The 25,963-nt window shown below is 44.8% G+C and overlaps 1 protein-coding gene across 1 annotated transcript; it reads left to right on the top strand.

Moving 5' to 3' along the window:
* The first annotated feature begins 447 nt into the window (after positions 1 to 447).
* Positions 448 to 24,974, top strand: LOC109897155 (eukaryotic translation initiation factor 4E type 2). The gene is made up of 8 exons (XM_031832707.1): positions 448 to 639; positions 3,692 to 3,776; positions 6,768 to 6,902; positions 7,552 to 7,656; positions 15,237 to 15,285; positions 17,472 to 17,575; positions 22,189 to 22,325; positions 22,413 to 24,974. Exons 1-8 carry the CDS (start codon positions 623 to 625, stop codon positions 22,450 to 22,452), a joined length of 672 nt encoding a protein of 223 aa, XP_031688567.1. The 5' UTR covers positions 448 to 622; the 3' UTR covers positions 22,453 to 24,974.
* Positions 24,975 to 25,963: the final 989 nt, after the last annotated feature.

Genomic DNA, 25,963 nt, shown 5'->3' with positions numbered 1-25,963 from the left:
TTATTCAGATTTTTATTTAACCTTTATTTAACTAGGCAAGACAACTATGAACATATTCGTATTTACAATGATGGCCTACCCCGGCCGAACCCTAAACGGATGACGCTGGGACAATTGTATGCCACCCTATGGGGCTCCAAATCACGGCCGGTTGTGATACATGCTGGAAATGAACCAGGGTCTGTAGTGCCGCTGCCTTAGCACTGAGATGCAGTGCCTTAGGCGCCTCGGGAGACCCTTCAGATACTGTATGCGCATACCCTTCCGCAACATGTATTACATGATGCTGTTGATTATTCATTATCTAAAATACGAAAGCAGGCCATCCATCCATCTCACCAACAATCCATCAATACATTCGAGTAATGAACGGAGCTGGGTCATTCAAAGGGCGTTTCGCTTAGGACTTCGACTTCTTTCTGTTTGTCCCAGCCACCGATCCGTCTGCTTGCCTTCACGCGTAGAACTGCAGAGACGCCATCTTGCTTGTTTTGAAGTTAGTTGGCGAAGTAACTTAGCCAGCTAGTTAATTAAAGCGATTATCTAGGAACTTTTAAACTCCGTAACAAACCAGGTTCTCGTGAGGTTCGCTACTCTGTGAGGAGGACTGGTCGAAGCTGAGATGAACCAATTTGAACAGTTAAGTTGTCTGCCCGTCTGTGCTAGCAATGGTTCCCATTCTGTAATGTAGTTAGCTACTCATTAAGATGCTATGGTTGATTTAGTAAGTGGTGAATGTGGGTAGTTATCAGCTACCCACAGTCCAGGTGAGAGAAAAACATCACCCAGATAGGCCAGTCGTGTGAGAAACTCTCATCATGCAAGCGGTCAGACAAAGTGAAAATGATGGTCAGTAAAGAAAACTTTGAGCTCCTCAATTCAAAAAGACGTGTCAATAATTTGACCCAGGTAGCCTAGTGGTTAGTGCGTTATGTCAATGGAATTGTCCGTAGAGCTCCGAGACAGGATTGTGTCGAGGTACAGATCTGGGGAAGGGTACCAAAACTGACCAATCGGGGGAGAAGGGCCTTGGTCAGGGAGGTCCCCAATAACTCGATGGTCACTGACATAGCTCCAGAGTTCCTCTGTGGAGAACCTTCCAGAAGGACAACCATCTCTGCAGCACTCCACAAATCAGGCCTTTATGGTAGAGTGGCCAGATGGAAGCCACTTCAGTAAAAGGCACATGGCAGCCCGCTTGGAGTCCAAAATAAATTAAAAGGCAAATAAAGGACTGAGACCATTAGAAACAAGATTCTCTGGTCTGATGAAACCAAGATGGAACTCTGGCTTGAATGCCAAGCGTTAGTTTTAAACAGAGACAGCGGCGCTTCCAACTGTAGAACCCAGTTCCAATGTTTTGAATATAAAAATGGATTTTATCAAACAAATCTGAGCTACATTATATGTCTGGGACCCTCAGGATGGCAAATCAGAGTAAGATTACTGAATGTAAGCACATGATTTACCTTCAGAGGTGAATGTATCAAACCAGTTGCCGTGATAAGTGTTTTGTTGCCCACTCTCAAACAATAGCATTTTCTTTTTTCACAGTAATAGCTACTGTAAATTGGACACAGCTTAAATTCTTGTTAATCTAACTGCATTCTGCCCATAGAAGACATGTTTACGTCCTGGAAAGTTGGATGTTACTTGTGTCATTCTAGTCACATTAGCGCACGTTAGCAACAGCTGTCCCGGTTTAGGGACACCGATCCTGTAGAGGTTTTAATCCATGTTTCAGTACCAACAGCACAGTTGGCATTGCTGACAAAGGCCCACCGTACCTTTGAAGAACATTGAGTGGGGTCTGTGTGTTACTGGCTGTGATTTCACTTCGCAAGAATGTGCAAGCCACAAACTCTGCTTCCATTGGTTCAGTTTTGGTTAGATCCAGCAATAGCTTGACCTTGTTCACATCCAAACAGTTTGGGCTCTAAGGATCCATGGCACACCGAGCTTCCACCAGATGACTATTTCCTTCTTGATGACATTTCCCCCAGCACGGCATCCACTGTGCTGAAAAACAGTGTTTTACACTCCCTCTCGTCTCATCTTGCTGACCCACTGTGCTGTCAACTACGTACTCTTGCAGACTTTAATGTCTGCAAATCTCTGCCCTGTTAATGCTTTCAATAAGACTGTGGCCTCTCACATCTGTGCCATATTTCACCAAGCATCTCTGTGATGTTGTCACTTGATTTCAAAATGACTGGCAATATGGCCCGTCCATCTGATCAAGTCTTCTCAGTTTTACCCCAGAATACTGTGCTACCACTGTGGGTTTCCTAAAGAATTTGTAGGAGCTACACACAATGAAAAGTGCTATCTCCTCCTCAGACAACAGCACCACAACCAAATGAAAAGTGCTATCTCCTCCTCAGACAACAGCACCACAACCAAATGAAAAGTGCTATCTCCTCCTCAGACAACAGCACCACAACCAAATGAAAAGTGCTATCTCCTCCTCAGACAACAGCACCACCACACCACAACAACTAGGGCTGTGGCGGTTATGACATTACTTTCAGCCGGTTTTTGTCATGCAAAAGACTGCCGGTCTCACGGTATCGACAGTTTTAATTAACATAAATAAGTTGACCATCTCCAGGCCTCCACACTTACAAGCCGCTGATGCACACCTTTGGAACATCTACATTCTAATAAATCAATTGATTATACACCACAATGAATCCATTGATTATACACCACAATGAATCCATTGATTATACACCACAATAAATCTATTGATTATACACCACAATAAATCTATTGATTATACACCACAATAAATATATTGATTATACACCACAATAAATCTATTGATTATACACCACAATAAATATATTGATTATACATCACAATAAATCTATTGATTATACACCACAATAAATCCATTGATTATACACCACAATAAATCCATTATTTTAGGCAGGTTTAAAGAAATGAAGAGAATGTATTTCATAAGAATGGAATTTCATAAGAAATGGAATGAGTTGTCCTACTGTATGGTATCTGGCTATGCTCCATGCTATAGGCTGTAACCTTGTTCATTTAGAGATATGGTCAAGTCCTATGTCATTTTATTTCCTGCTTTTATTGTAAGAATATTCATTGAATTTAGCTGAATAAAATAGGAATGGTGCGAGTGCACATACAGTTGGTCATGGAGTGTATGTGCACACCTGCTCGTCCAACATCTCATTCATGAGAATTAATATGGAGTTGGTCCCCCTTTTGCTCCTATAGTAGCCTCCACCCTTCTGGGAAGGCTTTCCACTAGTTGTTGGAACATTGCTGTTATAACAGCCTCCGCTCTTCTGGGAAGGCTTTCCACTAGTTGTAGGAACATTGCTGCTATAACAGCCTCCACTCTTCTGGGAAGGCTTTCCACTAGATGTAGGAACATTGCTGCTATAACAGCCCCCACTCTTCTGGGAAGGCTTTCGACTAGATATAGGAACATTGCTGTGGGGACTTGCTTCCATTCAGCCACAAGAGCATTAGTGAGGTCGGGCACTGATGTTGGGCGATTAGGCCTTACTTGCAGTCGGTGTTCTAATTCATCCCAAAGGTATCAATTCAGCTAACTAGCTATCTGTGTGTGTACACATACACACATTAAAGATGATGCCTCAGGGGATCAGGAGTGTTAGGGTGTATAATGTGTGTGTATATTCTCTCCCCCCAGTCTGAAAGATGACGACCCAGAGGATCAGGATGAGACAGTCTGTAACCAGGAGGAAGACGGCTCCATCAACAACAACCGACGCAAGGTACGCAACACACACCAGACACGTACACAGTGAACCCCCTCCCAAAACCCTCATCTCTATCAACTCCGTTGTCTATTAACTCTGTTGATAGGGTGTGTGTGTAGAGGCCAGTGTGTGTGTAGAGGCCAGTGTGTGTGTAGAGGCCAGTGTGTGTGTAGAGGCCAGTGTGTGTGTAGAGGCCAGTGTGTGTGTAGAGGCCAGTGTGTGTGTAGAGGCCAGTGTGTGTGTAGAGGCCAGTGTGTGTTACCCTTCTCCTCCTGTCAACGAGACAACCCTTTCCTGTGGTTACCCATCTCCTCCTGTCAACGAGACAACCCTTTCCTGTGGTTACCCATCTCCTCCTGTCAACAAGACAACCCTTTCCTGTGGTTACCCATCTCCTCCTGTCAACGAGACAACCCTTTTCTGTGGTTACCCATCTCCTCCTGTCAACGAGACAACCCTTTCCTGTGGTTACCCATCTCCTCCTGTCAACGAGACAACCCTTTTCTGTGGTTACCCATCTCCTCCTGTCAACGAGACAACCCTTTCCTGTGGTTACCCATCTCCTCCTGTCAACGAGACAACCCTTTCCTGTGGTTACCCATCTCCTCCTGTCAACGAGACAACCAGTTAGACTACTTATCATTTCATTAGACATTCTGGCTTGTTCAGATTATTGCTTATTTTTTTACAGTGACTTTCAGACTGATATCCATGGAGTAGCAATGGTAACTGATGTTTATGTTAGGGTAAAAACAGGTAGCAATGGTAACTGATGTTTATGTTAGGGTAAAAACAGGTAGCAATGGTAACTGATGTTTATGTTAGGGTAAAAACAGGTAGCAATGGTAACTGATGTTTATGTTAGGGTAAAAACAGGTAGCAATGGTAACTGATGTTTATGTTAGGGTAAAAACAGGTAGCAATGGTAACTGATGTTTATGTTAGGGTAAAAACAGGTAGCAATGGTAACTGATGTTTATGTTAGGGTAAAAACAGGTAGCAATGGTAACTGATGTTTATTTTAGGGTAAAAACAGGTAGCAATGGTAACTGATGTTTATGTTAGGGTAAAAACAGGTAGCAATGGTAACTGATGTTTATGTTAGGGTAAAAACAGGTAGCAATGGTAACTGATGTTTATGTTAGGGTAAAAACAGGTAGCAATGGTAACTGATGTTTATTTTAGGGTAAAAACAGGTAGCAATGGTAACTGATGTTTATTTTAGGGTAAAAACAGGTAGCAATGGTAACTGATGTTTATGTTAGGGTAAAAACAGGTAGCAATGGTAACTGATGTTTATGTTAGGGTAAAAACAGGTAGCAATGGTAACTGATGTTTATGTTAGGGTAAAAACAGGTAGCAATGGTAACTGATGTTTATGTTAGGGTAAAAACAGGTAGCAATGGTAACTGATGTTGAGACAATCAGTCTGTCTCTGTTCTCATCCTCTTTTCCTTCTAACTTCAACCCAAATGATTGAATCTCATTTTTCTAATGCCTCGTGTGTGTGTGTGTATATATATATATATACACTGCTCAAAAAAATAAAGGGAACACTAAAATAACACATCCTAGATCTGAATGAATGAAATATTCTTATTCAATACTTTTCTCTTTACATAGTTGAATGTGCTGACAACAAAATCACACAAATTATCAATGGAAATCAAATTTATCAACCCATGGAGGGTTTATCAAATTTATCAACCCAAATTTACCTCCCAGACCTGGACTAAAGTATCCGCCAACTCCTGGACAGTCTGTGGTGCAACGTGGCATTGGTGGATGGAGCGAGACATGATGTCCCAGATGTGCTCAATTGGATTCAGGTCTGGGGAACGGGCGGGCCAGTCCATAGCATCAATGCCTTCCTCTTGCAGGAACTGCTGACACACTCCAGCCACATGAGGTCTAGCATTGTCTTGCATTAGGAGGAACCCAGAGCCAACCGCACCAGCATATGGTCTCACAAGGGGTCTGAGGATCTCATCTCGGTACCTAATGGCAGTCAGGCTACCTCTGGCAAGCACATGGAGGGCTGTGCGGCCCCCCCAAAGAAATGCCACCCCACACCATGACTGACCCACCGTCAAACCAGTCATGCTGGAGGATGTTGCAGGCAGCAGAACGTTCTCCACGGCGTCTCCAGACTGTTACGTCTGTCACATGTGCTCAGTGTGAACCTGCTTTCATCTGTGAAGAGCACAGGGCGCCAGTGGCGAATTTGCCAATCTTGGTGTTCTCTGGCAAATGCCAAACGTCCTGCACAGTGTTGGGCTGTATGTAAGCACAACCCCCACCTGTGGACGTCGGGCCCTCATACCACCCTCATGGAGTCTGTTTCTGACCGCTTGAGCAGACACATGCACATTTGTGGCCTGCTGGAGGTCATTTTGCAGGGCTCTGGCAGTGCTCCTCCTTCTCCTCCTTGCACAAAGGCGGAGGTAGCGGTCCTGCTGCTGGGTTGTTGCCCTCCTACGGCCTCCTCCACGGCTCCTGATGTACTGGCCTGTCTCCTGGTAGCGCCTCAATGCTCTGGACACTACGCTGACAGACAGCAAACCTTCTTGCCACAGCTCACATTGATGTGCCATCCTGGATGAGCTGCACTACCTGAGCCACTTGTGTGGGTTGTAGACTCCGTCTCATGCTACCACTAGAGTGAAAGCACCGCCAGCATTCAAAAGTGACCAAAAAATCAGCCAGGAAGCATAGGAACTGAGAAGTGGTCTGTGGTCCCCACCTGCAGAACCACTCCTTTATTGGGGGTGTCTTGCTAATTGCCTATAATTTCCACCTGTTGTCTATTCCATTTGCACAACAGCATGTGAAATTTATTGTCAATCAGTGTTGCTTCCTAAGTGGACAGTTTGATTTCACAGAAGTGTGATTGACTTGGAGTTACATTGTGTTGTTTAAGTGTTTATTTTTTTATTTTTTTGAGCAGTGTATACATACACACAAACTGTTGTAACTAATGCCTCATACTGACTGTGTGTGTGTTAGACGGTGAGTCCTGCAGTAGGGGAACATCCTCTCCAGTATAACTATACCTTGTGGTATTCTCGGAGGACTCCGTCCCGGCCCGCCAACACACAGAGTTATGAACAGAACATCAGACAGATCGGCACGGTCGCATCGGTCAGTACACACACACTACTAACACGCATCATATACACACACACACCACCAACACGCATCGGTCAGTACACACCCCACTAACACGCATCATATACACACACCACTAACACGCATCATATACACATACCACTAACACGCATCATATACACACACCACTAACACGCATCATATACACACACCACTAACACGCATCATATACACACACCACTAACACGCATCATATACACACACCACTAACACGCATCATATACACACACCACTAACACGCATCATATACACACACCACTAACACGCATCATATACACACACCACTAACACGCATCATATACACACACCACTAACACGCATCATATACACACACCACTAACACGCATCATATACACACACCACTAACACGCATCATATACACACACCACTAACACGCATCATATACACACACCACTAACACGCATCATATACACACACCACTAACACGCATCATATACACACACCACTAACACGCATCACATGCACACACCACTAACACGCATCGGTCAGTACACACACCACTAACACACATCGGTCAGTACACACACCACTAACACGCATCGTGTACACACACACACGCATCATGTAGTTGATGTTATCTTGTGCTGTGATTGGTTGCCAGGTGGAGCAGTTCTGGAAGTTCTACAGTCACCTGGTGCGACCGGGAGATCTGACTGGCCACTCTGACTTCCACCTGTTTAAAGAGGGAATCAAACCCATGTGGGAGGTAACATGTCTATATACACATTATATTATTATATATGGGTGTAATGTGGGAGGTAACATGTCTATATACACATTATATTATTATTATATATGGGTATAATGTGGGAGGTAACATGTCTATATACACATTATATTATTATTATATATGGGTGTAATGTGGGAGGTAACATGTCTATATACACATTATATTATTATTATATATGGGTATAATGTGGGAGGTAACATGTAGATACAGTGCAATCAAAGTATTCAGACCCCTTGACTTTTTCCAAATGTTGTTATGTTACAGCCTTCTAAAATTGATTCTTCTTTTTTTTCAATCTACACACAATAGCCCATAATGACATCACAATAGCCCATAATGACATCACAATAGCCCATAATGACATCACAATAGCCCATAATGACAAAGCGAAAACAGGTTTTTAACCCATACCCTTTGATATGAGACTCGAAAATGAGCTCAGGTTCATCCTGTTTCCATTGATCATTCTTGAGATGTTTCTACAACTTGATTGGAGTCCACCTGTGGTAAATTCAATTGATTGGACATGATTTAGAAAGGAACACACTTGTCTATATAAGGTCCCACAGTTGACAGTGCATGTCAGAGCAAAAACCAAGCCGTGAAGTTGAAGGAATTGTCTATAGAGCACTGAGACAGGATTGTGTTCAGGCACAGATCTGGGGAAGGGGACCAAAAAATGGCTGTAGCATTGAAGGTCCCCAAGAACACAGTGGCCACTCTTCCTAGAGCTGGCCGTCCGGCCAAACTGAGCAATCGGGGAGAAAGGCCTTGGTCAGGGAGGTGACCAAGAACACGATGGTCACTCTGACAGAGCTCTCAGAAGGACAACCATCTCTGCAGCACTCCACCAATCAGGCCTTTATGGTAGAGTGGCCAGACGGAAGCCACTCCTCAGTAAAAGGCACATGACAGCCCGTTTGGTGTTTGCCAAAAAGCACCTAAAGGACTCGGACCATGAGAAACAAGATTCTCTGGTGAACTCTTTGGCCTGAGTGCCAAGCATCACGTCTGGAGGAAACCTGGCACCATCCCTATGGTGAAGCATGGTGGTGGCAGCATCATACTGTGGGAAGGTTTTTTAGTCGCAGAGACTGGGGGACAAGTCAGGATAGAGGGAAAGATGAACGGAGCAAAGTACAGAGAGATCCTTGATGAAAACCTGCTCCTGAGCGCTCAGGACTTCAGACTTGGTAGAAGGTTCACCTTCCAACAGGACAATGACCCTTTTTTAAATTTGATTTATTTACCTTTATTTAACCAGGTAGGCTAGTTGAGAACACCTTTATTTAACCAGGTAGGCTAGTTGAGAACACCTTTATTTAACCAGGGAGGCCAGTTGAGAACACCTTTATTTAACCAGGTAGGCTAGTTGAGAACACCTTTATTTAACCAGGTAGGCTAGTTGAGAACACCTTTATTTAACCAGGTAGGCTAGTTGAGAACAAGTTCTCATTTGCAACTGCGACCTGGCCAAGATAAAGCATAGCAGTGTGAACAGACAACACAGAGTTACACATGGAGTAAACAATTAACAAGTCAATAACACAGTAGAAAAAAAAAGGGACCCTAAGCACACAGCCAAGACAACGCAGGAGTGACTTCGGGACACATCCCTGAATGTCATTGAGTGGCCCAGCCAGAGCCCGGACGTGAACCCGATCGAACATCTCTGGAGAGACCTGAAAATAGCTGTGCAGCGATGCTCCCCATCCAACCTGACAGAGCTTGAGAGGATCTGCAGAGAAGAATGGGAGAAACTATCCAACTACAGGTGTGCCAAGCTTGTAGTCTCAAGCTCTGTTGTACCAAAGACTCAAGGCTGTAATCGCTGCCAAAGGTGCTTCAAAGTACTGAGTAAAGGGGCTGAATACTTATGTAAATGGGGTAGTTCAGTTTTATTTTTAATAAATTAGAAATGTCTAAACCTGTTTTTGCTTTGTCGTTATTTGGTATTGTGTGTAGATTGAGGGGGAAACAATTTAATCCATTTTAGAATAAAGCTGTAACCTACACACTACCCCATAAGACTGAGGGCGAAAACAGGTTAGGGTTAGGGTGAAAACAGGTTAGGGTTAGGGTGAAAACAGGTTAGGGTTAGGGTGAAAACAGGTTAGGGTTAGGGTGAAAACAGGTTAGGGTTAGGGTGAAAACAGGTTAGGGTTAGGGTTAGGGTGAAAACAGGTTAGGGTGAAAACAGGTTAGGGTTAGGGTGAAAACAGGTTCGGGTTCGGGTGAAAACAGGTTAGGGTTAGGGTGAAAACAGGTTAGGATTAGGGTGAAAACAGGTTAGGGTTAGGGTGAAAACAGGTTAGGGTTAGGGTGAAAACAGGTTAGGGTTAGGGTGAAAACAGGTTAGGGTTAGGGTAAAAACAGGTTAGGGTTAGGGTGAAAACAGGTTAGGGTTAGGGTGAAAACAGGTTAGGGTTAGGGTGAAAACAGGTTAGGGTTAGGGTGAAAACAGGTTAGGGTGAAAACAGGTTAGGGTTAGGGCGAAAACAGGTTAGGGTTAGGGCGTAAACAGGTTAGGTTTAGGGTGAAAACAGGTTAGGGTGAAAACAGGTTAGGGTGAAAACAGGTTCAGGTTAGGGTGAAAACAGGTTAGGGTTAGGGTGAAAACAGGTTAGGGTTAGGGTGAAAACAGGTTAGGGTGAAAACAGGTTAGGGTGAAAACAGGTTAGGGTTAGGGTGAAAACAGGTTAGGGTTAGGGTGAAAACAGGTTAGGGTTAGGGTGAAAACAGGTTAGGGTAAAAACAGGTTAGGGTTAGGGTGAAAACAGGTTAGGGTTAGGGCAAACACAGGTTAGGGTTAGGGCGAAAACAGGTTCGGGTAAAAACAGGTTAGGGTAAAAACAGGTTAGGGCGAAAACAGGTTAGGGTAAAAACAGGTTAGGGTTAGGGCGAAAACAGGTTAGGGTTAGGGCGAAAACAGGTTCGGGTAAAAACAGGTTAGGGTGAAAACAGGTTAGAGTTAGGGTGAAAACAGGTTAGGGTGAAAACAGGTTAGGGTTAGGGCGAAAACAGGTTAGGGTTAGGGCGAAAACAGGTTCGGGTAAAAACAGGTTAGGGTGAAAACAGGTTAGAGTTAGGGTGAAAACAGGTTAGGGTGAAAACAGGTTAGGGTAAAAACAGGTTAGGGCAAAAACAGGTTAGGGTTAGGGTAAAAACAGGTTAGGGTTAGGGTGAAAACAGGTTAGGGTAAAAACAGGTTAGGGCGAAAACAGGTTAGGGTTAGGGTGAAAACAGGTTAGGGTTAGGGTGAAAACAGGTTAGGGTAAAAACAGGTTAGGGTAAAAACAGGTTAGGGCGAAAACAGGTTAGGGTTAGGGTGAAAACAGGTTAGGGTTAGGGTGAAAACAGGTTAGGGTAAAAACAGGTTAGGGTAAAAACAGGTTAGGGCGAAAACAGGTTAGGGTTAGGGTGAAAACAGGTTAGGGTGAAAACAGGTTAGCGTAAAAACAGGTTAGGGCGAAAACAGGTTAGGGTTAGGGTAAAAACAGGTTAGGGTTAGGGTGAAAACAGGTTAGGGTTAGGGTAAAAACAGGTTAGGGCGAAAACAGGTTAGGGTAAAAACAGGTTAGGGCGAAAACAGGTTAGGGTAAAAACAGGTTAGGGTAAAAACAGGTTAGGGTAAAAACAGGTTAGGGCGAAAACAGGTTCGGGTAAAAACAGGTTAGGGCGAAAACAGGTTCGGGTAAAAACAGGTTAGGGCGAAAACAGGTTTGGGTAAAAACAGGTTAGGGCGAAAACAGGTTAGGGTTAGGGTAAAAACAGGTTAGGGTTAGGGTAAAAACAGGTTAGGGTTAGGGTGAAAACAGGTTAGGGTTAGGGTAAAAACAGGTTAGGGCAAAAACAGGTTAGGGTAAAAACAGGTTAGGGCGAAAACAGGTTAGGGTAAAAACAGGTTAGGGTAAAAACAGGTTAGGGCGAAAACAGGTTCGGGTAAAACAGGTTAGGGCGAAAACAGGTTCGGGTAAAACAGGTTAGGGCGAAAAACAGGTTCGGGTAAAAACAGGTTAGGGCGAAAACAGGTTAGGGTAAAAACAGGTTAGGGTGAAAACAGGTTAGGGTTAGGGTGAAAACAGGTTAGGGTTAGGGTGAAAACAGGTTAGGGTAAAAACAGGTTAGGGTTAGGGTAAAAACAGGTTAGGGTTAGGGCGAAAACAGGTTAGGGTTAGGGCGAAAACAGGTTAGGGTTAGGGTGAAAACAGGTTAGGGTTAGGGTGAAAACAGGTTAGGGTTAGGGTGAAAACAGGTTAGGGTAAAAACAGGTTCGGGCGAAAACAGGTTAGGGCGAAAACAGGTTAAGGCGAAAACAGGTTAGGGTAAAAACAGGTTAGGGCGAAAACAGGTTCGGGTAAAAACAGGTTAGGGTGAAAACAGGTTAGGGTAAAAACAGGTTAGGGTGAAAAAAGGTTAGGGTTAGGGTGAAAACAGGTTAGGGTAAAAACAGGTTAGGGTTAGGGTGAAAACAGGTTAGGGTAAAAACAGGTTAGGGTTAGGGTAAAAACAGGTTAGGGCGAAAACAGGTTCGGGTAAAAACAGGTTTTAGACATTAAAGATAGAAATGTGACATTTAAATAAGTATTCAGACCCGTTACTCAGTACTTTGTTGAAGAACCTTTGGCAGCGATTACAGACTCGCGTTTTCGTGGTTATGATCAGTGGTTTCAATTACCCCAAAAAACCTACTTAAGTACAGATACTTTAAAGTACTTCTTAACAGACTACAAACCATTACAGACAACAAGGGAAGCACAGCCGAGAGCTGCCCAGTGACACGAGCCTACCAAGCGAGCTAAACTACTTTAATGCTTGCTTCGAGGCAAATAACACGGAAACATGCATGAGAGCACTAGCTGTACCAGAAGACTGTGTTCACGCTCTCTGCAGCCGATGTAAGACCTAAACAGGTCGTCATTCACAAGGCCGCAGGGCCAGACAGATTACCAGGACGTGTACTGCGATGCGAGCATGTGCTGACCAACTGGCAAGTGTCTTCAGTGACATTTTGAACCTCTGCCTGTCCGAGTCTGTAATACCAATATGTTTGAAGCAGACCACCATAGTCTCTATGCTCAAAAACACTATAGTAACCTGCCTAAATTACTACCGACCCGTAGCACTCACATCTGTCACCATGAAGTGCTTTGAAAGGCTGGTCATGGCTCACATCAACACCATTATCCCAGAAGCTCTAGACCCACTCCAATTTGCATACCGCCCAAACAGATCCACAGATGATGCAATCTCTATTGCACTCCACACTGCCCTTTCCCACCTGGATATGTGAGAATGTTATTTATTGACTACAGCTCAGCATTCGACACCATAGTGCCCTCAAAGCTCATCAATAAACTAAGGACCCTGGGACTAAACACCTCCCTCTGCAACTGGATCCTGGACTTCCTGGCGGGCAGCCTCCAGGTGGTAAGGGTAGGATTCAACACATCCGCCACACTGATCCTCAACACTGGGGCCCCTCAGGTGTGCGTGCTCAGTCCCCTCCTGTACTCCCTGTTCACCCACGACTGCACGGCCAGGCACGACTCCCAACACCATCATTAAGTTTGCAGACGATACAACAGTGGTAGGGCTGATCACGGACAACAACGAGACCGCCTATAGGGAGGAGGTCTTTAATTATTTGTTACTTTTATTTCTTATTCATATTATTACTTTTTTTAAACTGCATTGTTGGTTAGGGGCTCGTAACTAAGCATTTCACTGTAAGGTCTGCTACAGCTGTTGTATTCAGCGCATGTGACTAATAAAATTAGATTTAAAATTAGATTTACTTTACTGTTTATATTTTTGAAAACTTTTACTCCACTACATTCCTAAAGAAAATAATGTACTTTTTACTCCATACGTGGATGCACCTGAGCTCAGTTTCGAGTGTCATAGCAAAGGGTCTGATTTCATGTAAATAAGGTATTTCTGTTCGATTTTTTGTTATTTTAATTTTAGCAAAAATGTCTCAACCTGTTTTTGCTTTGTCATTATGGGGTATTGTGTGTAGATTGAGGATTTTTTATTTAATCAATTTTCGAATAAGACTGTAACGTTACAGAATGTGGAGAAGGGGTCTGAATACTTTCTGAGGGCGCTTACTGTTCTACAACATTATCTCTCTAGACAAATGCCTCCTATTCAACCTTTATGCAATTATTCTTGTCCTCGGATACAGGCCCCCTTCCCCTCTGCCCAAATACAATGCACATAGACCATTCCATCCAACCCATACATAACACAATAATTACTACTGCTAGGCTACTTATAAACATATTAAAACTGGCTTAAGTCAGTCTCCAACAGTATTCACTGTATGTGATGTATGTAAAATGGTCAAGTCAGGCCATTAGCATGGTCGCATCCAATCCACTATAACCATACCTTTTGGTATGTACAGTTGAAGTCGGAAGTTTACATACACTTAGGTTGGAGTCATTAAAACAAATTTTTCAACCACTCCACAAATGTCTTGTTAACCATCTATAGTTTTGGCAAGTCGGTTAGGACATCGACTTTGTCCATGACACAAGTAATTTTTCCAACAATTGTTTACAGACAGATTATTTCACTTATAATTCACTGTATCACAATTCCAGTGCCTTTAAACAGCGTGGAAAATTCCAGAAAATGATGTCATGGCTTTAGAAGCTTCTGATAGGCTAATTGACATAACTTGAGTCAATTGGAGGTGTACCTGTGGATTTATTTCAAGACCTAGCTTCAAACTCGTAAACTGCCGTAAAAAAGCCAGACTGCGGTTTGCAACTGCACGTGGGGACAAAGATCGTACTTTTTGGTCTGATGAAACAAAAATAGAACTGTTTGGCCATAATGACCATCGTTATGTTTGGAGGAAAAAGGGGGAGGCTTGCAAGCCGAAGAACACCATCCCTGTGGAGCACAGGGGTGGTAGCATCATGTTGTGGGGGTGCTGTGCTGCAGGAGGAAATGGTGCCCTTCACAAAATAGATGGCGTCATGAGGAAAGAAAAGCATGTGGATATATTGAAGCAACATCAGTCAGGAAGTTAAAGCTTAGTCGCAAATGGGTCTTCCAAATGGACAATGGCTAAAGGACAACAAAGTCAAGGTATTGGAGTGGCCATCACAAAGCCCTGACCTCAATCCCATAGAAAATGTGTGGGCAAAACTGAAAAAGCGCGTGCGAGCAAGGAGGCCTACAAACCTGACTCAGCTCTGTCAGGAGGAATGAGCCAAAATTCACCCAACTTGTTGTGGGAAGCTTGTGGACGGCTACCCGAAACGATTGACCCAAGTTAAACAATTTAAAGGCAATGCTACCAAATAGTAATTTAGAATGTGATGATAGATGATAGAAATAAAAGCTGAAATAAATAATGATCTACTATTATTCTGGCATTTCACATTCTTAAAATAAAGTGGTGATCCTAACTGACCTAAAACAGGGAATTTTTACTAGGATTAAATGTCAGGAATTGTGAAAAACTGAGTTTAAATATATTTGGCTGAGGTGTATGTAAACATCCGACTTCAACTGTATCTTTGTGTGTAACCCTCCAGGATGAAGCTAATAAGAACGGTGGGAAGTGGATCATCAGGCTGCGGAAAGGTCTGTTCTTATTACTATTATTACTAAATCTCCCTTTTTTAAATGTCGACTTTGGGCAAAAAACGCCAAAATAACTTAACTGATCAGTGCTCCACATAGAGAATGATAGAAGCTTCTTGTGGCCAAAGGTTGTTTTAGCAGCGCCATTGAGGGCTTCTGCCATTTTAAAGTAGTCAACTGGGTTGGGATTCCTATGGGTTGTAGCATCAATGGTGCTGCCCATGATGTCACAGACACTATAATGGGACAGATATAAAGATGAGTCCCCTATCTATCGCTATGATGTACCATCATACCAGGTAATTTAATACTGAAAAATAAAATCATTGATAAATAAAATATTTAACTCCAGAAGTGCCTTTTTATTCCGATCTCTACAGCTTCCATCTAAAAACAAATCCATTGAAATGACATCAACACATACTGGAGGAGTTACTGGCTAGCTACAGTGGCCAGTCGTCAGTCACGGCGCGCATGACCAGAATGACACATCAATGAAGCACCAAAGACCCCATTTCAATTAAAACATTTAGAAAGACGCTGAGTTGGACTGTTTTTCCTGACCATTCTAAATCTCCCTTTAACATTCTAAACCTCCCTTTAACATTCTAAATCTCCCTTTAACATTCTAAACCTCCCTTTAACATTCTAAACCTCCCTTTAACATTCAAAACCCCCCTTTAACATTCTAAACCCCCCTTTAACATTCTAAACCTCCCTTTAACATTCGAAACCCCCCTTTAACATTCTAAACCCTCCTTTAACATTCCAAACCTCCCTTTAACATTCTAAACCTCCCTTTAACATTCTAAACCTCCCTTTAACATTCTAAACCTCCCTTTAACATTCTAAACCCCCTTTTAAAATGTTAAACCTCCCGTTAATGTTCTAAATGTAATTTTTAACATGGTAAATGTCACCTTTATTTAACTAGGCAAGTTAAGAACTATTTCTTCTTTACAATGACTCCCTACACCAGCCAAACCCGGACGACCCGGGGCCTATTGTGCGCTGCCCAAAGGGGCTCCCAATCACGGCCGGTTGTGATTCAGCCTGGATTCGAACCAGGGTGTCTGTAGTGATGCCTCTAGCACTGAGATGCAGTAACTTAGACCTTTTGCGCCACTCGGGAGCCCAAACATCCTTTTAACATTCTTAAACCTCCTATTTGCATTCTAAGCTCTTCTTTAAACCTGCCTTTTAATATTGTTCTTATTGTATTGTTGAGAACATTATTCTGGCCATGTTAATATTGTTGTTGACAGGTCTGGCCAGCAGGTTCTGGGAGAACATTATTCTGGCCATGTTGTTAATATTGTTGTTGACAGGTCTGGCCAGCAGGTTCTGGGAGAACATTATTCTGGCCATGTTAATATTGTTGTTGACAGGTCTGGCCAGCAGGTTCTGGGAGAACATTATTCTGGCCATGTTAATATTGTTGTTGACAGGTCTGGCCAGCAGGTTCTGGGAGAACATTATTCTGGCCATGTTAATATTGTTGTTGACAGGTCTGGCCAGCAGGTTCTGGGAGAACATTATTCTGACCGTGTTGTTAATATTGTTGTTGACAGGTCTGGCCAGCAGGTTCTGGGAGAACATTATTCTGGCCATGTTGTTAATATTGTTGTTGACAGGTCTGGGCAGCAGGTTCTGGGAGAACATTATTCTGGCCATGTTAATATTGTTGTTGACAGGTCTGTCCAGCAGGTTCTGGGAGAACATTATTCTGGCCATGTTAATATTGTTGTTGACAGGTCTGGCCAGCAGGTTCTGGGAGAACATTATTCTGGCCATGTTAATATTGTTGTTGACAGGTCTGGCCAGCAGGTTCTGGGAGAACATTATTCTGGCCATGTTAATATTGTTGTTGACAGGTCTGGCCAGCAGGTTCTGGGAGAACATTATTCTGACCGTGTTGTTAATATTGTTGTTGACAGGTCTGGCCAGCAGGTTCTGGGAGAACATTATTCTGGCCATGTTGTTAATATTGTTGTTGACAGGTCTGGGCAGCAGGTTCTGGGAGAACATTATTCTGACCATGTTGTTAATATTGTTGTTGACAGGTCTGGGCAGCAGGTTCTGGGAGAACATTATTCTGGCCATGTTAATATTGTTGTTGACAGGTCTGTCCAGCAGGTTCTGGGAGAACATTATTCTGACCATGTTGTTAATATTGTTGTTGACAGGTCTGGCCAGCAGGTTCTGGGAGAACATTATTCTGGCCATGTTGGGAGAACAGTTCATGGTGGGAGAGGAGATCTGTGGGGTGGTGGTCTCTATACGGTTCCAGGTACACACACACGCGCGCATACACACACACACACACACATGCATACACACACACGCATACACACACACGCATACACACACACGCATACACACACACACACACACAGGCTGAATCTCTTGGGCCCTAAGCCCTTTATCGATTGGCCACTTGCTGATAGTGATCACTACGTTTTTTGGGGCCAAAATGAGCATTGAGACGATGCCCAGTTGACTTCCCACTTGTCATTATAAAAAAATTCTAAATTCATTCATGAGCATTATCTCCCGCGACTTGCCTTGTAACATGAAACACGGGCACTTGGGACAGTGCCAGTCCATAGTTTGGACACACGTACTCATTCCAGGGTTTATTTTGACTATTGTCTACATTGTAGAATAATAGGGAAGATATCAACTCTATGAATTAACATATGGAACCATGTAGTAACCAAAGAAGTGTTAAACAAATCCAAATATATTTGAGATTCTTCAAAGTAGACACCCTTTGCCTTGATGACAGCTTTGCACACTCTTGGCATTCTCTCAACCAGCTTCATGAGGTAGTGAGGTCACCTGGAATGCATTTCAATTAACAGGTTTCCTTGTTACTTTGTGGAATTTATTTCCTTAATGGTTGTACAGTCGTCTCAAATAAAACTATGAAGGACCTCGGCGTTACTCTGGACCCTGATCTCTCTTTTGAAGAACATATCAAGATCATTTCGAGGACAGCTTTTTTCCATCTACGTAACATTGCAAAAATCAGAAACTTTCTGTCCAAAAATGATGCAGAAAAATTAATCCATGCTTTTGTCACTTCTAGGTTAGACTACTGCAATGCTCTATTTTCCGGCTACCCGGATAAAGCACTAAATAAACTTCAGTTAGTGCTAAACACGACTGCTAGAATCCTGACTAGAACCAAAAAATTTGATCATATTACTCCAGTGCTAGCCTCTCTACACTGGCTTCCTGTCAAAGCAAGGGCTGATTTCAAGGTTTTACTGCTAACCTACAAAGCATTACATGGGCTTGCTCCTACCTATCTCTCTGATTTGGTCCTGCCGTACATACCTACACGTACAAGACGCAGGCCTCCTAATTGTCCCTAGAATTTCTAAGCAAACAGCTGGAGGCAGGGCTTTCTCCTATAGAGCTCCATTTTTATGGAATGGTCTGCATACCCATGTGAGAGACGCAAACTCGGTCTCAACCTTTAAGTCTTTACTGAAGACTCATCTCTTCAGTGGGTCATATGATTGAGTGTAGTCTGGCCCAGGAGTGGGAAGGTGAACGGAAAGGCACTGGAGCAACGAACTTCCCTTGCTGTATCTGCCTGGCCGGTTCCCCTCTTTCTAACTGGGATTCCCTGCCTCTAACCCTATTACAGGGGCTGAGTCACTGGCTTACTGGTGCTCAGCCATGCCGTCCCTAGGATGGGTGCGTCACTTCAGTGGGTTGAGTCACTGACGTGGTTTTCTTATCTGGGTTGGCGCTCCCCCCTTGTGTTGTGGCGTGGCAGAGATCTTTGTGGGCTATACTCGGCCTTGACTCAGGATGGTAAGTTGGTGGTTGAAGATACCCCTCTAGTGATGTGGGGGCTGTGCTTTGGCAAAGTGGGTGGGGTTATATCCTGCCTGTTTGGCACTGTCCAGGGGTATCAGCCGATGGGGCCACAGTGTCTCCTGACCCCTCCTGTCTCAGCCTCCAGTATTTATGCTGCAGTAGTTTATGTGTCGGGGGGCTGGGGTCAGTTTGTTATATCTGGAGTACTTCTCCTGTCCTATTCGGTGTCCTGTGTGAATCTAAGTGTGCGTTCTCTAATTCTCTCCTTCTCTTTCTTTCTCTCTCTCGGAGGACCTGAGCCCTAGGACCATGCCTCAGGACTACCTGACATGATGACTCCTTGCTGTCCCCAGTCCACCTGGCCATGCTGCTGTTCCAGTTTCAACTGACCTGAGCCCTAGGACCATGCCCCAGGACTACCTGACATGATGACTCCTTGCTGTCCCCAGTCCACCTGGCCATGCTGCTGCTCCAGTTTCAACTTCCACCTGACTGTGCTGCTGCTCCAGTTTCAACTGTTCTGCCTTATTATTAATCGACCATGCTGGTCATTTATGAACATTTGAACATCTTGGCCATGTTCTGTTATAATCTCCACCCGGCACAGCCAGAAGAGGACTGGCCACCCCACATAGCCTGGTTCCTCTCTAGGTTTCTTCCTAGGTTTTGGCCTTTCTAGGGAGTTTTTCCTAGCCACCGTGCTTCCACACCTGCATTGCTTGCTGTTTGGGGTTTTAGGCTGGGGTTCTGTACAGCACTTTGAGATATCAGCTGATGTACGAAGGGCTATATAAATTGATTTGATTTGATTTGAGCCAATCAGTTGTGTTGTGACAAGGTAGCCTTATTTGGTAAAAGACCAAGTCCATATTATGGCAAGAACAGCTCAAATAAGCAAAGAGAAACAACAGTCGATCATTACTTTAAGACACGAAGCTCAGTCAATCCAGAAAATGTCAAGAGCTTTGAAAGTTTCTTCAAGTGCAGCCACAAAAAACCATCAAGCGCTATGATGAAACTGGCTCTCATGAGGGCCGCCACAGGAAAGGAAGACCCAGAGTTACCTCTGCTGCAGGAAGACCCAGAGTTACCTCTGCTGCAGGGAGACCCAGAGTTACCTCTGCTGCAGGAAGACCCAGAGTTACCTCTGCTGCAGGGAGACCCAGAGTTACCTCTGCTGCAGGGAGACCCAGAGTTACCTCTGCTGCAGGGAGACCCAGAATTACCTCTGCTGCAGGGAGACCCAGAGTTACCTCTGCTGCAGGGAGACCCAGAGTTACCTCTGCTGCAGGGAGACCCAGAGTTACCTCTGCTGCAGGGAGACCCAGAATTACCTCTGCTGCAGGAAGACCCAGAGTTACCTCTGCTGCAGGGAGACCCAGAGTTACCTCTGCTGCAGGGAGACCCAGAGTTACCTCTGCTGCAGGGAGACCCAGAATTACCTCTGCTGCAGGGAGACCCAGAATTACCTCTGCTGCAGGGAGACCCAGAATTACCTCTGCTGCAGGGAGACCCAGAGTTACCTCTGCTGCAGGGAGACCCAGAGTTACCTCTGCTGCAGGGAGACCCAGAGTTACCTCTGCTGCAGGGAGACCCAGAGTTACCTCTGCTGCAGGGAGACCCAGAGTTACCTCTGCTGCAGGGAGACCCAGAGTTACCTCTGCTGCAGGGAGACCCAGAGTTACCTCTGCTGCAGGGAGACCCAGAGTTACCTCTGCTGCAGGGAGACCCAGAGTTACCTCTGCTGCAGGGAGACCCAGAGTTACCTCTGCTGCAGGGAGACCCAGAGTTACCTCTGCTGCAGGGAGACCCAGAGTTACCTCTGCTGCAGGGAGACCCAGAGTTACCTCTGCTGCAGGGAGACCCAGAGTTACCTCTGCTGCAGGGAGACCCAGAGTTACCTCTGCTGCAGGGAGACCCAGAGTTACCTCTGCTGCAGGGAGACCCAGAGTTACCTCTGCTGCAGGGAGACCCAGAGTTACCTCTGCTGCAGGGAGACCCAGAGTTCCCTCTGCTGCAGGGAGACCCAGAGTTCCCTCTGCTGCAGGGAGACCCAGAGTTCCCTCTGCTGCAGGGAGACCCAGAGTTCCCTCTGCTGCAGGGAGACCCAGAGTTACCTCTGCTGCAGGGAGACCCAGAGTTACCTCTGCTGCAGGGAGACCCAGAGTTACCTCTGCTGCAGGGAGACCCAGAGTTACCTCTGCTGCAGGGAGACCCAGAGTTCCCTCTGCTGCAGGGAGACCCAGAGTTCCCTCTGCTGCAGGGAGACCCAGAGTTACCTCTGCTGCAGGGAGACCCAGAGTTATCAGCCTCAGAAATTGCAGTCCAAATAAATGCTTCACAGAGTTCAAGTAACAGACACATCTCAACATCAACTGTTCAGAGGAGACTACATGAATCAGGCCTTCATGGTCCAATTTCTGCAAAGAAACCACTAAAGGACACCAATAAGAAGAGACTTGCTTGGGTCAAGAAACACAAGCAATGGACATTCGATTGGTGGAAATCTGTCCTTTTGTTCTGATGAGTCCAAATTTGAGAGTTTTGGTTCCAACCGCCATGTCTTTTTGAGAAGCAGAGTAGGTGAACGGATGATCTCCGCATATGTGGTTCCCACCGGGAAGCTTGGTGGTATGGGGGTGCATTGCTGGTGACACTGTCTGCGATTTATATAGAATTCAAGGCACTTTTAACCAGCATGGCTACCACAGCAATCTGTTTTCGTGTACATTAATCACCAATACAGCTCATTCAAGCACTAAACTCCTTAGCTAGATGAAATTTGCGTGACTAAGACCTCATTAACTTGTTTTCTGTTGACTTATTTTACTATTTTTGAGGGCAAAGTAGTTGTGACTAAGTGAGGTGCTGAAATTGTTGGGATGAACTTGCTGCGACGGTGGATGAAGAGGCTTTCAAAGGCTGCAGTGGAGCCCTCGATGACTCCACAACTATTTGAGATTGACTGAACACGCATATCGAGTGTTCAAAGTGTTCGGTTTGAGATTCAGCCTCACTCACTCGTGTGTGTGCTTGTGTCTCTGTCTGTCTGTCTGTCTGTCTGTCTAGGAGGACATCTTGTCTATATGGAATAAGACGGCCAGCGATCAGGTGACGACATCTAGAATCCGAGACACTCTTCGGCGCGTCCTGAACCTCCCTCCCAACACCATCATGGAGTACAAGACACACAACGACAGCCTCAAGTACGATTCGCACACACACACTCCCACTCACTGTGTACTGTGTTATCTCTATAGATAATTCAAACTCAATCTCTGTTTTCTTTTTAGGGATAATTCCAGCTTCCGCAACACAAAGATCACCCTGTGAAGAGAGACTGAGGAGGAAGAGAGGCAAACCACCTGACCGTTTCTCCTGTTATACTGTTTCCTCATAAATGATAGAATGTGACAGAGAGTCATGTTATTTCCTCTCTCTCGGCATCTCTTTCTCTCTCGGCATCTCTCTTTCTCTCTCGGGTCTCTCTTTCTCTCTCGGCATCTCTCTTTCTCTCTCGGCATCTCTCTTTCTCTCTCGGGTCTCTCTTTCTCTCTCGGCATCTCTCTTTCTCTCTCGGGTCTCTCTTTCTCTCTCGGCATCTCTCTTTCTCTCTCGGCGTCTCTCTTTCTCTCTCGGCATCTCTCTTTCTCTCTCGGCATCTCTCTTTCTCTCTCGGCATCTCTCTTTCTCTCTCGGCATCTCTCTTTCTCTCTCGGCGTCTCTCTTTCTCTCTCGGCGTCTCTCTTTCTCTCTCGGCGTCTCTCTTTCTCTCTCGGCGTCTCTCTTTCTCTCTCGGCGTCTCTCTTTCTCTCTCGGCGTCTCTCGGCGTCTCTCTCTTTCTCTCTCGGCGTCTCTCGGCGTCTCTCTCTTTCTCTCTCGGCGTCTCTCGGCTTCTCTCTTTCTCTCTCGGCATCTCTCTCGGCTTCTCTCTCTGGCATCTCTCTCTCTGGCTCTTTCTCTCCAGGGTTCACAAGGTGATTGAGGTGCTTAAAATACTTGAATTAGCACTCTGAAATGGAACACCTTGAAAATCTGATGTTTTCTCAAGTTGGTACTTGAAACGTACCTGAATTAAAATGAAAGGAGGACAGAAAATGATCAAATATGTTTATGAAAAAGTATTGGTCTTGAATTGTACCCAGTTTTATTTCCTCACGTTCCGTGCTCTGGTTGCCAGGCGAGGTCGCTCATTCCACCCACTCAGCCAGGCAGGTCCAAAACTGACTGATTAGGTTCCGCCCAAACATCACATCGATAGCTAAAAGGCCAAGCATGTAGATTTAACCTGTTGTGGGTATGGAACATTTCTGGGATCTTTTATTTCAGCTCATGAAACATTCACATGGGTGATTCGACCCTGAAGAGCGACATGAAGCGGCAAAGACAACTCTGCATCCTGCGCCGGCGCCAGTTCGACGTTGTGACTTTTTCTCTGCAATGACCTCCAGAGCATTTTTACCAATCGCGTCATTCACCGGGGTCCTGCGACATTCAATTGAATCAAGCGGCAGCCAGGCTCCTGGCGTTCTGTTGGCTGTTCACCCGAGCAGCGACACTAAAGCTGCCAGTCGGAAGCCAGATGCTTTTTCGTAGATATTAAGATTCCCAAATGTGCAATAAAAATACAATAGTCATTAATACTCAAATGACATCATCAGTACTGATGATTCATGCATATAATAAAGCAACGCATTGAGTATAACTTGTAAGGTAGTGTATAACTTTAACTTTAGTTTAGTTAGTTAACTTTAGTTTCCATTAAGGTTGTGGCGATATACTGTCATCTGGTGGCAACTAGAAACAATTGCATAATCCCATTTTATTGGTCACATACACATGGTTAATATTACAAACTGATGGTCCTTGAAAAGAAATAGTCGTGCTTGAAAAGTACTTAAGTACTTAAATTTGACTTGCCACTGTCTGTATGAATCCTGTCTCTCTCTTTTGCTACCTGTTTCTCTTCCTGCATTTCTCTCTCTTCCTGCATTTCTCTCTCCCTGCATTTCTTTCTCTCCCTGCATTTCTCTCTCTCCCTGCATTTCTCTCTCTTCCTGCATTTCTCTCTCTCCCTGCATTTCTCTCTCTTCCTGCATTTCTCTCTCTCCCTGCATTTCTCTCTCTTCCTGCATTTCTCTCTCTTCCTGCATTTCTCTCTCTTCCTGCATTTCTCTCTCTCCCTGCATTTCTCTCTCTCCCTGCATTTCTCTCTCCCTGCATTTCTCTCTCTCCCTGCATTTCTCTCTCTTCCTGCATTTCTCTCTCTCCCTGCATTTCTCTCTCTTCCTGCATTTCTCTCTCTTCCTGCATTTCTCTCTCTCCCTGCATTTCTCTCTCTTCCTGCATTTCTCTCTCTCCCTGCATTTCTCTCTCTCCCTGCATTTCTCTCTCTCACTGCATTTCTCTCTCTTCCTGCATTTCTCTCTCTCCCTGCATTTCTCTCTCGCCCTGCATTTCTCTCTCTTCCTGCATTTCTCTCTCTTCTTGCATTTCTCTCTCTCCCTGCATTTCTCTCTCTTCCTGCATTTCTCTCTCTCCCTGCATTTCTCTCTCTTCCTGCATTTCTCTCTCTCCCTGCATTTCTCTCTCTCGCTTCCTCTCGCTGTATTTCTCTCTCTCGCTGAATTTCTCTCTCGCTGTCTCTCTTGCATTTCTGAGAGTGTTTCACTGTGGAGATGGAGTAGTGTGTTGCTATGGAAACTAGTGTGATACTATGGAGACATGAGCGTCCTCTTTTTGCGACTTGTCCCTGAGTTGCCACAACAGGCCAGTGGGACCAACTCTCTGTGTGTGTGTGTGATGGTGTTAATGTTCCCTAACCCTACAGAAATAAATGTGTTTTTAGTATCCTGTCTGACTACTTCATTATTACATTGACCCTAATCTTGCTTAAAAAATGCTGAATACCCGTGACCTGTGGGAATGCTTATTGCATTTTGATAATACATTAACGTGCTAAACTCTGACACGGCTCTACGGGGCAGTGAAGAGGTCATTGAACTTAGCCAACAGGGGCAGCTCTACGGGGCAGTGAAGAGGTCATTGAACTTAGCCAACAGGGCCAGCTCTACGGGGCGGTGAAGAGGTCATTGAACTTAGCCAACAGGGCCAGCTCTACGGGGCGGTGAAGAGGTCATTGAACTTAGCCAACAGGGGCGGCTCTACGGGGCGGTGAAGAGGTCATTGAACTTAGCCAACAGGGGCAGCTCTACGGGGCAGTGAAGAGGTCATTGAACTTAGCCAACAGGGCCAGCTCTACGGGGCGGTGAAGAGGTCATTGAACTTAGCCAACAGGGGCGGTGAAGAGGTCATTGAATTTAGCCAACAGGGCCGGCTCTACGGGGCAGTGAAGAGGTCATTGAATTTAGCCAACAGGGCCAGCTCTACAGCGGGGTGAAGCCGGGCATTGAACTTAGCCAACAAGGCCGGGAATGGAAGCCCCAGATGGAATTGTTGCTCCCACAGTTTTGTTTCTTCATGAACACAACAAATGGTATATGAATTACTATGCCTGGATTTGCCATTCAAGAGCAGACAGGGAAAGAGGCTTTACACCAGACTGGCTTTGTGTATAAATTGTGTTGTAAAGGCTGTGTCCCCTTTTGGGGGAATGAAGCAACTCCCATGAAGCGAATCATCCAACTCCGCTAACTTTCTGTGTAAAGGGTCAAACAAATCGTGGATATTCTGCAGAAAAGCTGCTGTGTCAAAATAGGTTTCAGAATGTTGGTCAAGATGAATAATGGCAGTTAAAGAATTGATTGTGAACACGTGACCTACAAACACTGATAAATTGCAAAATAGTTGGGAAGAGATTTTCGATTTACCCATTCCATTGCAC

The sequence above is a fragment of the Oncorhynchus kisutch genome, linkage group LG9 (assembly GCF_002021735.2).
Source record: "Oncorhynchus kisutch isolate 150728-3 linkage group LG9, Okis_V2, whole genome shotgun sequence".
Taxonomy (NCBI): domain Eukaryota; kingdom Metazoa; phylum Chordata; class Actinopteri; order Salmoniformes; family Salmonidae; genus Oncorhynchus; species Oncorhynchus kisutch.
This window is presented reverse-complemented; position numbering and strand designations above follow the sequence as displayed.